At 40.5% G+C, this 13,247-nt stretch overlaps 1 protein-coding gene and 1 pseudogene across 1 annotated transcript; one reads left to right on the top strand and one right to left on the bottom strand.

Moving 5' to 3' along the window:
• Positions 1-243: 243 nt before the first annotated feature.
• On the bottom strand, positions 244-1,177 carry LOC136174589 (olfactory receptor 5B3-like; annotated as a pseudogene).
• Positions 1,178-11,884: 10,707 nt separating this feature from the next.
• On the top strand, positions 11,885-12,829 carry LOC136174727 (olfactory receptor 5B12-like). Its single transcript, XM_065944911.1, has one exon. It carries the CDS (start codon positions 11,885-11,887, stop codon positions 12,827-12,829), a length of 945 nt encoding a protein of 314 aa, XP_065800983.1.
• Positions 12,830-13,247: the final 418 nt, after the last annotated feature.

Genomic DNA, 13,247 nt, shown 5'->3' with positions numbered 1-13,247 from the left:
ATGCATGTTGAACATGTAAATGTCCTTAACAAGCTTTTTTGACAAGCAGAGCAAAAATATTTTATGCTTTCTTTGGCCATCTTCATTTAGTTGTTAGATTTCCAAACACAACGCTTCCTTATTCTAGACAATATACTTTAGAAAAAAATAAGGGTATTATTCAGGACTTAATTTCTGCATATGACTCAGTGCCTGGGAAAAATCTGAGAAGAGTAAAACTGGATCATTATGTACTCTAAAATGTTAAAACGACAATCTTGCCTTTGCAATCATCTTTTTGAAAGCACTCTTGACCTCCTTGTTCCTCAGACTATAGACCAAAGGGTTCAGCATGGGGATGACCATGGTATAGAACACAGCCACAATTTTGTCAGTGTCCATGGAATGACTGGAGCTGGGCTGTAAGTACATCGTGATAACCGTACCGTAGAAGACGGAGACTGCTGTGAGAGGGCAGGCACAGGTGGATGAAGCCTTCTGGTACCCTGCAGAGGAGTGCATCTTCAGAATGGTGATACATATGAACATGTAGGATATTAAGACAACCAGGAGAGCAAAGAAGACGTTGAAACTGGCTACACAAACGAGAACCATCTCACCAACATACCTATCTGAGCAAGAGAGAACCGTGACTGCTGGAACATCACAGAAAGAGCGGTGGACCACACTGGACCCACAGAGGGAGACTGAAGGCGATTCCAACGTGGATGGAGGCGTTCAGGAGACCGCAGACCCAGGGACCTGTGGACAGACTGGCACACGTGCTTGTCGCCACAGTTGCGGTGGAGTGGAGGGGCCTGCACACCGCTGCGTAGCGGTCACAGGCCATTGCTGCCAGGGGGAAATTTTCCAAGGTGGCAAAGGCTGCAAAGAAGAACATCTGAGCGGCACATGCATTATAGGAGATGACCCCGCCGCCTGTAAGGAATCCGGCCAGGACTGTGGGGATGACAGCTGTGGAGTAGCCAAAGTCCACCAGAGACAGGTTACTGAGGAAAAAGTGCATGGGCGCCCGGAGATGGGACTCCAAGAGAACCAAGAGGACGATGCCCATGTTTCCAACCACACTGATCACGTAAATGAGAACGAATGTTAGAAAGAGGGGAACTTGTAGTTTTTTGGTGTTGGCTAGTCCTAGGAGAATGAACTGTGTCACTTCTGTCGTGTTCTCCATCCGGGTTACTTAAGAATCAGATGTCCTAGAGCAAAGAGAAACAAAGGCATAGAGTGTCAAATTTAGTTAGGATTGCAGTAACGGTGAAACTGAAATGTTTATATCACATGAACATTTTTTCATTACAGAGATGATATGTGCTTCAAGATTCTCCACACCTAAAGCATGGACTTAAGAGCGAAATTTACTGTATTATTCATCTAGAATTCTAAAGTATTGAATGAGGAATAGTAATGAATCATCTCTCCAGTTTTTAATTATTTTAAATATGTCAAAACATGATCATTTTGGAATTAATAACTGACAGTTCAGCATTTTGCTAGCCTATTAAATTCATACACTTCTTTGCTGTTTATATGCCAAGACCCGCTCTAGACACAAGAGGATGAGTAATTTGTATTGCTACAAATATTCATTGGCAAGTCAAATCCTGTTCTCAGACAAAGCATTTCTCAAGTTTGATGTGTCTTTACTAAATTTAAATTAAACTGAATTTAGCTCTGTTTAAATTATTTATTGTCTTCATTGGTCCAAACTCAGTGCTGGAGGTTGCACAGTGAAGTATCTGAGACTTACATACACAGTGTATGCAGTGGGGTAACTGGAGGAGTACGGGCGTGTACAGCCAGCAGAGGCAGTTCTCGAGGGAAGACATAGCACTGGGTATAGAGTCTGGACTCTGAGAAGAGCCCTAAGTTAACAGCCTGAGTCTTTGGTCATCAACTGACATTCCTGGACCAGTTGTTCTCCAACTGGAGAATTAAGATAGTAAGGAGACCTAACTCAAGGTGTTATTTTGAGAACTAAGATAGATAATGGATGAAAAACAATGAGCAAAAAGCTGAGTGTGCAGAACAGTCTGAAGAACATAGATAAAACATTACTATTAAAAAGGAATCGTGGTTTTCTATGCTGGTTTGAGCAAGGTGGATGATGGTGTGCAGAGCTCCAGGTGAGGATGAGTTTTGAGACCTTGTAATCTTCTCTTCATTTTGCTTTTGCTCACACACCACTTAGGTCCATTCAATTTTTGGTGCTTCCCAATATATCACCCTCTGTTCATGCTCTGCCTGTATAATTGTCCGCTCTGGTCAGTAAGCCATGCTTTTGCTTAATTTTCTTAAACGTATATATCAGCTTAGGTTGAAATAGTCTCCTTTTCTTCTTTTTTCTTATTACTATTTATCCAATAGTTGAATCACAGATGTAGAGGGTTGAAAGTTCAGGGGTTGTGGGTTACCTTTAGCTTGTAGATCTATTTCTGTGGCAAGCTTTTTGTTTTAAACATTTTAAATTTAAATGTATATATTGAATATAGATACTTGCCTTACTCCTTGACAAAATAGGACGGTCAATCCTGAATAGTAAGTTTGAAGTCAGAACTTTAGCCATGAGATAATGCATAAATGCTGTCAGAGAAGTCATTTTCCAGGCAGTGGTAGAAATGCTCCAAGCTCTCTAAGGGAGGGAGGATGAGGGAAAGAACACTAGTATGCAGTCAGCTTCTGAATCTACCATGCATTCTTTCTGTGCCCTTGAGGAGCCACTTATGTCCTATTTGTGAAATAGATATAATTAAATTACTTCTCCCACATAATTCACAAAATTGCCTCTGTAAATGGCAAATAAAGGAAGGTCTATAAAACACTAAGAGGTTATTATTTTAAGGTTGCTTAGTATAATGTTTACCTTGGCGCATTTTCCCTTATGACTGAAAGCTCACAGCCAATCCTTAGGTCAGCTGAGGACCTGCCAGACTAACAGCCTGCGTTTATTAACTTGCAGATTAATAAATGGTGGTAACAGGGCTCAGCGTGCAGTCTGCTCCCCTAAAATGATGTTGACCGGAGTCAGGGTGGGATTTCAGAGACTAGTACGTGGGAATCAGCAGGGAATTATAGAGACAACTCTCTTCCCAGGGATGACCTCCTGGGAGGGCATGAGGGCGTCTACAGCTCGTCACCCCACTTTCCAAAGGAGGAAGCAATTTGACTTCCTGTGGGACTAACCTGGATATTTTGAGGGTCAATACATTCATTGGTGTTACTTGTTATATTTCTTGCTATAGCCCCTGTTTAAGATTGACGTATAACTTACAAACAGTAACATGCATACTTGTTAGTGTGTGGTTTTGAGACTTTGGTCACATGTAGAGTCGTGTAGCCACGACCACGATTGTTGTTGCTGCTGCTGTTGATTTGCTAAGTCGTGTCCACAATTACTCATTATAAGTTTTCCTAATCTTCTTTGTGGTCAACCCTATCTCTGACCTATTGCCCCTCACAGCCTCTTCTTGTCAGTGGCTTCTAGTGTCATGCCATTGTGGCTGTGAAAGAAATCAGAAAAAAACAACACATGGTAGATAAGCAACGTGCTTCTAAATAACCAATGATCCAGCAAAGAAACTAGACAGGACAGAAAAGAATACCTTGAGACAAGTAGAGATGGAAACACAATGTCCTAAAATCTATAGGATGCAGCAAAAGCAATTTTATTTTTTGACGCTGCCAGACAGTTTTATTTAAGACTTTACATATCTGAATAATCAGTTAAAAAGCAAATGTTCATTTTTAGAGTTGCACAAAAGGAAAATAATAGGGAAAGTAATGACTGGCTTATGATGTGGGGCCAATTTCTATAAGTTAAAAACTCTTAAGTTTTAGAACCTGGGGCTCTAAAAATAGCACTTGTAATTAATACTCTTCTTCAGATTCATAGTTTAAGGAAGTCACTACATTTTATTTCTTGATGTTATAGATTTAACAACATGTTGGTAGCAACATGTAACTTCTCACATGGATTAGACATCAAGAGACCAGTTTATGTATATAAACTTAAACACTGAAAATGAGTACATTCAGCTATTATGGAACTTACAACAAATACAAACTTGTTAACAACTTTCCAGAAGGCACAAAAGACAGTATTAATAAAGAGTGGTCTTTTGCATCATTTTCAAAAATTCTTCCTTGTTTATTTCTCCATCCCCATAGTGATCAGCCTCATCAGCATTTCCTGAAGTTCATCATCTGTTAAATCTTCCCCTAGGTCCTTAACAACCCTCTCGATATTGTTCAGTGATATACTTCCTGTCTCATCATCATCAAGTAATTTGAAAGCCTTCAGTATTTCTTCTTTTTCATCCTTTTCACTCATTTTTACACTCATTATGGCAAAAAATTCTTCAAAACTAATGGTGCCAATTCGTTCTTTGTCCGTTTCAGCTATCATCTTTTTAATTTCTTCTTTCTTTGACTCAAATCCTAAGGCCCACATTGCAATCATGTCTCCAACCAGCGCCCCTGGCCGGGACCTCCCGACTTTACCCACCAGCCGAGCTGTCTAACAGTCAGCAAAAGCAGTTTTAAGAGGAAAGTCTACAGCAATACAGGCCTACCTCAGGAACCAAACAAAAGTATCAAAAAAATAATCTAAGTTTACACCTAAAGGAACTAGAAAAAGAAGAACAAAGCCCAAATTAGTAGAAAGGAGGAAATAAGATCAGAGCAAAAGTAGATAAAGACTAAAATAATAAAAGAAAATATCAATGAAAATAAGAGCCAATTCTTCGAAAAGATAAAGTTGATAAACCTTTAGCAGGACTCATTAAGAAAAATAAATGGCCCAAATAAATGAAATCAGAAATGAAAGAACATTGCAACAGACATCACACAAATACAAAGGATCCACAAAAGATCACTACCAACAATTACATGTCAAAAAATTCATCATCCTGGAAGAAGTGAAAAATTCCAAGAAACATACAATATTCTAAGACTGAATCAGGAAGAAATAGAAAATCTGAAAAGTCTGATCACTAGTAATGAAATTGAATGAATAATAAAAAAATTCCCATTAGACAAAATTCCAGGACTAGATAGCGTTACAGATGAATTCTACCAAATATTTAAAGAGAGTTAAATATCTATCTTTCTCAAACTATTTCAAAAAATTGAAGAGAGATAAATACTTCCAATCTCATTCTTAATCTCTGTCTCATTCCAGCATTACCCTGACACCAAAATTAGAAAATGTTGTATGCAGATTTTGTTCTGGAAAAAACAATGAAAGGAAACTGCCAGGGAAGAGGCTGCCTGCACAGGAGCCCCTCTGTCTCCCTAGACTCTGCCAGCTTCTGGGACAGCCCGGGGCCTTCCCACAACTCCTCGGTTTCCTTGGCTGGTCGTTGCCATGATGCTTCTCTTTATCCTCCAGGCTTTGGCTAGACGCTGATTCTCCTGAGAAAGTATTCTGACCTTTCAGCTCACAGTAGATTTTACCATTCACTGTCATATGGACCGCTTTTTCAGTGTATAACTATGTGCTCATCTGTGCGTTTGTTTCCTGTTTGTCGTCTCCACTAAACTTAAGCACATGAGCCTAGTAAGACCAATATTGGAGTTTTGAATGAATATGTCTTCCTAGGCTCCAAACTGTGGCCGATACTCATTTGGGGTCAAGAAATAGTTGAGCGAATGGATAATTCTTAACAATGGTGTAAAGATTTAAGGAATGAGGAGGGGTTGCAGTAAGTTTGGGATTCATTTTGCTTGTTTAATGTAGAGCCTGTGTCTCTATACTCCCATGGTTATGTCAAATATGTGCCCTAGATGTAACGATGTGACTTGATTTTTACCTATGTGTTATTAAGTCGCTAAGCTGCATCTGACTCTTTTGCAACCCCATGGACTGTAGCCTGCTAGGCTCCTCTATCCATGAAATTTCCCAGGCAAAAAAATACTGGGAAAAAAAATACTGGACTGGGTTGCCATTTCCTTCTCGAGGGATCTTCCTGATCCAGGGATCGAACCTACTTCTCCTGCATTGCAGTTGAATCCTTTACCGCTGAACCAACAGGGAAACCCTTATAGCAATGTCCCAATAACTTAATTTTTTATAGATGTTTCAAAGAACAGGGTTTTATTCTGGGAGGGTGTTGAAATGTAAAGTGCTGAGGAAGAGGCTTTGCTACCTATGCTGCAGACACATTGCCTTCTTTTAGATTCTGGCAACTTCCTTGAAATTTGGAGCTGTGATCCCATGCTTTTTGTTTTCCATGGAATGATTTTTCCAGACTGGTTCTTTGTCATTTTTAGGCCTGGCTGACATGTTAACTTTCCCTTAGAAAGCATTCTGTCCAGTCAGATTTCTTCTTGTCTCTCTTATTTTTCCATGTACAATTACTTGCTTATCCTATACATAATGTTACATATACATGCATATACACAAAATTATATATACTATATAAATATATGTTTTTCTCTATGTATTCATAGGCTTAGGTTATTTCCTTGTTTGATGCCTATCTTCTTCACTAAGCTTAAGCATCATGTATGCAAGAATGATTTAATTTTGCATGAGTATATAGTCCCATGTCTCACGATTATAGTTTATATCCATCTGGGATTAGTAAACAGTTTAATGAGCTGATATTTCTTCTCACTGTACAAACATTTAAGGTGAATTAAGTGAACTGTTAATTCCATGGGTCCACTATGTCTTATTTAATGACAGAGCCTGTGTCTCTGTCCCCCAATATTTATGTCAAATTGCAGCTCTGGAGGTCATGCTGTGGTTGAATTAGTGCAACATCAGAAAGAATCGAGGCAGGAGGAGAAGGGTGTGACAGAGGATGAGAGGGTTGGATGGCATCATTGACTCAATGGACATGAGTTTGAATAAACTCTGGGAGCTGGTGATGGACAGGAAAGCCTGGCGTGCTGCAGTCCATGGGGTCATAAAGTGTCAGACATGGCTTTGCAACTAATAAACAACAATAAAGAGAATTACTGCAAATAGTGAACATACACTCACGATCTCCCTCAACAAGCAGAGCTGGATCCCTATAGACAGGTCGATCACACGTTCCCTAGTTAGGTGAGATAACAAGATTTATAGCCCTCATAGGGTATTTGTCCCCTGAGAATTCTATGTCTACATAACTCCCTCCTGGTTCCCACATCACTCTAATTGTCCTCATATTAGAAAGTGCAGCCCAAGAATCAGAGTTACTTTGGCCATTTATTTTTCTTTCGATTTGTTAATAGTTGTCCAGTAGCAACAATGACCTTCCCCCAAATTGTGATATTGCTAAGAGCAGTAACAATGTCCAGGGAAAAACAATCCTAAATAACACTGATAATGACTATGATTGTGAGGACCACTCCTTACTAAGTATGAAGTATTATAGGAATTTTCTTATAGCAGTAGTCTTCAGACAAGATGTTGTTTGGGACTGCCTTTTTATTATTTCTATTTTATAGATAAAGACACTGAAGCTCAAAGAGGTTAAGTGACTTATTTTGGAAGAGTGAGCACCAGACCCAGGAGCAGAACTCTTGTGCACTGCTTCCAAGGCTGAAACCACTTTTTTTCCTCCAGTTTCTTCCTGCAGCTAGGGAACTTTAAACCTTCTGGTCAAACACTGAAGAAAAGCATCACAATAGAATGTTTACTTGCTTTCATTAACTGAGTTTCTGATTTGAGGTCAACTCACGTATGAAGGTGCTGGATTTGCATGTTGTATTGTTCAGGCAGTCAGGTAAGCCTACAATTCAACTGGATGAAATTTACTGTGTGCATAAATTTGCATAAATAGACATAGTGAAGAAAATGCATTAAGGAAGCCATTTACCCTTTGATTTATTCAGAACTGGGTCTTAAGTTCTTTGAATATTTCTTTTATCTGTTTTATACAATTGAAAGTTTTCACCTAAACACTATAGAGGTCTTATTAAAACTTCTATATATTTATGCTGCATATTTTATATATTTATATCTATATATTTACAAAGTATATTTATCATGGGACACTGAGAAAAGCACAGGAAGACCTTGAGTCTCTGCTTGGCGAAGTATAAACTTGCTTGACTTTGAACAAGTTATTTAAACTATTCCAATCTCAATTTTCCCTTTTAGGGAATGTGATCATAGTAGTTATCTTGACTAACAAGCTTTAGCTTTATTTTTCCTCCAGGAGAACGTTGTACTAAAACCTAAGACTTCCCATGTGGAGGAGAAAGTGGGTGGGGAGTTTTATATTGATTCCTAGAACAAATTTTGTTTCCAGGATTTGAGAAATTTGTATCTACGCTATTACTCAAGTGAGCAGTATTTAAGGAATCAACAGAATATCCTAGTCACCCTGCTCTGTATAAATGAGTCTCATACCACTAACCGCAGGAGTGACCTTTGCCCAGAAATCTCCATGCTTCGGTCTGACCCTCACCTGTCTAATCACCTTCCACCCCCTATCTTCACCTTGAGACCAGAGGACTCACCTCATTGTTGCATTCATTACTGTCACTCAGCGTGAAGCTCAGTGTTGTCCTATCAGCCCTAAACTCCTACGAAATCAAGCCCAACATCAAGTAAAGTATCTCTCCTTTACTGATCTCAGCTCCCCTCCTGCCCAACTGCTGATATCATTCCACTCTGAAATTTTCGGTCAACCATCAGCATAACCCAATACACACTTAACCTTTCCTTCAAAAGTTCTCTTTACCTCCTTTGTTTAGCCAAAATCTCTCTGTGTCCTCGGACAGGTCAGCTATCTCAGGAGGCAGTAACCTCCTCTCCCATATTCCCTTTGCTACTAAATCTCTTTATTTTTTAGACCTTATAGCAATCTAGTATTAGTCTGTCTAAATGCTTTCTTTGATACTTCTGAGAAATTTCATTGACTTGTTTATCTTTGGCTGTGCTGGGTCTTCGTTAGTTCGTGGACTTTCTCCGGCTGTGGCGAGCAGGGGCTACTCCAGCTGCAGTTCGAGGGCTTCTCACTGAGGAGGCGTCTCTTGTTGCAGATCCTGGGCTCTCGTGGGCTCTGGCTTCAGTGCTGTGGCACGTGGGCTCAGTACTCTGGCTCCTAGGTTCTAGAGCACAGACTCAGCAGTTGGGGTACATGGGCTTAGTTGCTCAGCAACATGTGGGATCTTTCTGGATCAGGGATTGAACTTGCGTCTCCTGCATCGACAGGCAGGTTTTTTTCTTTTTTTTTTTCTTTTTTTTAACCACTGACTCACAAGGAAAGCTCCTTTTGGTGTTTTAATGTGATGGACTTAATATTATACATGTACATTGAGCCATCAGAAATTTCCAAGAGATTTAATGGTGGTGGTTTAGCTGCTAAATCGTGTCTGACTCTTGTGACGCTATGGTTTGTAGCCCACCAGGTTCCTCTCTCCATGGGATTTCTCAGGCAAGAATATTGGAGTGGGTTGTCATTTCCTTCTCCGGGGGATCTTCCTGACCCTGGGATCAAACCCAGGTCTTTAGCATTGCAGGAGATCTCCTGCATTGCAGGCAGATTCTTTACCAACTGAGCCACTAGGGAAGCCTAAGAAAGTTCAAATTAATCTAATTTGAGACATCCTCTCTCTAGGAGGAGAAGGGGATGACAGAGGATGAGATAGCTGGATGGCATCACCAACTCGATGGACATGAGCTTGAGCAAACTCCAGGAATTGATGATGGACTGGGAAGCCTGGCATGCTGCAGTCCAGGGGGTCGCAAAGAGTCAGATGCAACTGAGCGACTGAACTGAACTGAACTGAGGTATCTGGCCCTCTCTTCTGAGCTCCAGTTTTCTGTATCAGAGCTGTTAGTGCAATCCTTTTACTTGGATGGCCAAAAGGAATCTCAGAATTAATGATGATTTCTTTTTCTCTTTGTCCCAAGAATCTGCTCCTTTCCCGTCATTCTTTGTATTACTATTAAAAAACAGGAGTCAGCATTAATCCTGCTCTCTGCCATCAATATGCAATGTATCAGTAAATCCAGTCAGCTCTACTTTTGAAATATATCCAAAATTGAACAACTTTTTATTATCTCTGTCACTACCACCTTGGTCTAAGCAATCATCTTCTCTTACCTGGAATAATATAATAGCCTATAATTTCTTTTGCAACTTTAATCTTTATCTTGCTAAATTCAAGTACCTACAGACCTACCAGAGTGATTCTGTTCAAAGAATTCGGATTATGTCACTTTTGGTTCAAATCCTATAATGCTTTCCAATCTCTTTCAGAATTAAAGTTCAATAACTTAAAGTAGTGTGTGAAGTCATTTTAGCTTCACACTGCTGTACTTCTCTCCCTTTCCAACTGTAGCCTTATTCATTTTCTCGCTGTTCCTGGAACAACTTGGCATGTTTTAAATCCCAGCGCCATGTATTTGCTGTTTCCTCTGCCTGGGATATGGGCTTCCTTGGGGGCTCAGAGGGTAAAGAATCTGCCTGCAATGCAAGAGACCTGGGTTTGATCCCTGGGTTGGGAAGATCCACTGGAGAAGGGATGGCACCCACTCCAGGACTCTTGCCTGGAGAATTCCATGGACCAGGAGCCTGACAGACTGCAGGCCATGGGGCTGCAGAGAGGGACAGCACAGAGTGACTAACATTTTCATGTTCATTGCCTGGGCTGTGCCCTTCCCCCAGGTAGACTCCAGGCCTGCTCCCCTACTTCCTTCAGGCATTTAGTAAAAACTCTCATTTTTGTGAATGAGTCTATCCCAGACCACCATATATTTTTTTCCCCTGTTTTATTTATTTATTTATTTTTTCCATTTATTTTTATTACCAGACCACCATATTTAAAATCATATAGTAGAAGGAGTTTGCAGGGAAAACAAACGACATGAATGATGTTATCAATTCTTTGATTTCACTCTTATTGGCAAGTCATATCTTAGGTCATCCACCTCTCCAATTTAGATAGACCAAACCTGCTGTTTGAATTATAATATCTAACAACTTACATAGTTTGAGTTTGTGACACCAACCTCATTGGCTGCTGGGAAGAATTGATGGGATAATTGACAGACACGTGATGTTGCATGCTACCAGAAAAGAAGTTCATCAGTTCTGTACAAGGTGATGCTGGAAGTTGCATCTTTTAATATGGCTATAACATGAATCCAGATCAGGGACATCTGTATGTAAAAGTTAGAAACTGCATGAATTTAGTAAAAGTTAAAAACTGTTATTTTATAGATGTCTTTATTCCCTGGGCACAAATTTCTACTGTTTTCCACTATGGGGTAAATTATATACCCTATTTACTGTACAATATAGTGAGAACATTTTAAGTTATATACAACACTGTTCTTGACACAATGGAAAGCCAAAAAAAGTTAGTTGAAGTAAAATTAATCCAATTTCATATTTATTTTACTAAGTTTACTCTAGTTTACTTTAAAGAATAATTTTTGTACTTGTTTTGGAAACTTTTAATTGGGAGCCAGAACTCTTCTAGTTAGCAACCAACCTGATGAAATAGCATACATTCTTTCTTTTCTTGTCTTTACCTTAATTCAGTCTTCTATGAAGTTAGGATGGAGAAGGAAATGGCAACCCCATTCCAGTATTCTTGCCTGGAGAATCCCATGACGGACAGAGGAGCCTGGCAGGCTACTGTTCATGGGGTCACAAAGAGTCATCACGACTGAGTGACGAATGAAGTTAGGAGGCTGGGATGCATTATCTCCAAATCCTTTTAACTGGGATACTCTATGACCTTTAAATAAGTTATAATTTTAGCTATTGTGGTCAGGCTTTAAATCTAAATACTCCTGTAAACAAGTTATTTTAATATGGAAATAAAGCACAGAGTGATCATGATAATTGATTTCCATGGAGACTAACTTTCATTTACTACTTTCGTTCTGTTTTTTATTGCTACAGAGCAGCCGCACAATTCACAGTTGATCTCCATGGAAAACACCACAGAGGTGACTGAGTTCGTCCTTGTGGGGTTATCCGATGACCCGGAAGTGCAGATCCTGCTCTTCCTCACCTTCTCGCTCATCTACCTCCTCACGCTGGCTGGGAACCTGGGGATGACCGGGCTGATCCTGCTGGACTCTCGTCTCCACACGCCCATGTACCTCTTCCTCAGCCAGCTCTCTCTGGTGGACTTTGGTTACTCCTCAGCGGTCACTCCCAAAGTGATGGCAGGATTCCTCACAGGAGACAAAACCATTTCCTACGAGGCGTGTGCCGCCCAGTTCTTCTTCTTCGTGGCCTTCATCACCGTAGAGAGCTTCCTCTTGGCCGCAATGGCTTACGACCGCCATGCAGCCGTGTGCGAACCCCTGCACTACGCCACCGCCATGACGACCAGAGCCTGCGCGCGTCTGCTCACAGGCTGCTACTGCTGCGGCCTCCTCAACGCCTGCGTCCACACCGCGAACGTCTTCAGGCTCTCCTTCTGCGGGTCCAACGTGGTCAGTCACTTCTTTTGTGACGCTCCCCCTCTGCTGGCTCTCTCGTGCTCAGACAGCTACGTCAGTGAGATGGTTATTTTCTTCGTGGTGGGTTTCAACGACCTCTTTTCTATTCTGGTCATCTTCGTCTCCTACCTGTTTATATTTATCACCATTCTGAGGATGCGCTCATCTGAAGGGCGCCAGAAGGCCTTTTCCACCTGTGCTTCCCACCTCACTGCTGTCTCCATCTTCTACGGGACAGGCGCCTTCATGTACCTACAGCCCAGCTCCAGCCACTCCATGGGCGCAGACAAAATGGCGTCCGTGTTCTACGCCGTGGTTGTCCCCGCGCTGAATCCACTGGTCTACAGCCTGAGGAACAGAGAGGTCAAGAGTGCCTTTAAAACGGCTGTGGGGAAGGCAAAGTCTTCTATAGGATTCTTACTTTAAAAATCTTGAATTTACAGTAAGGCACTGTCAACCACTTTAACTCTAACTGAGAAAAATATTTGTCTATTTTCAATTTTCTAATTTCTTATAGTAGTTTCTCCAACTGTTTATTAAGTCTGCAAAGAAAAATCTTAAAAAAATCGGACCTAGGAATAATAGGTTAAGAAAAATCACTCATGAACATGGAATTCCTATTAAAAAAATTCTTCTTAATAAGCATGTTAATCCACATTCTCACATGAACACGTACATTTACATGCATATATTAGCATATGCACACATGCATTTCACTCATGAGACACTCATGAAACCCAAATAACTGCAGATGGAGAAACTTAAGGCAGGCATGAGATCTGCTGTTATAGAATGTAGAACTATTATTTGGGTGTCTGAGAATATATTCTTAGTATAAATATTT

This window comes from Muntiacus reevesi, chromosome 9 (assembly GCF_963930625.1).
Source record: "Muntiacus reevesi chromosome 9, mMunRee1.1, whole genome shotgun sequence".
Taxonomy (NCBI): Eukaryota; Metazoa; Chordata; class Mammalia; order Artiodactyla; family Cervidae; genus Muntiacus; species Muntiacus reevesi.
The sequence above is the reverse complement of the archived record's forward strand: the minus strand, read 5'-3'. Positions and strand labels throughout refer to the sequence as shown.

What these genes read in the sequence shown, in the direction of transcription:
- LOC136174727 (XM_065944911.1), top strand. Translation starts at nt 11,885, where the DNA reads ATGGAAAACACCACAGAGGTGACTGAGTTCGTCCTTGTGGGGTTATCC.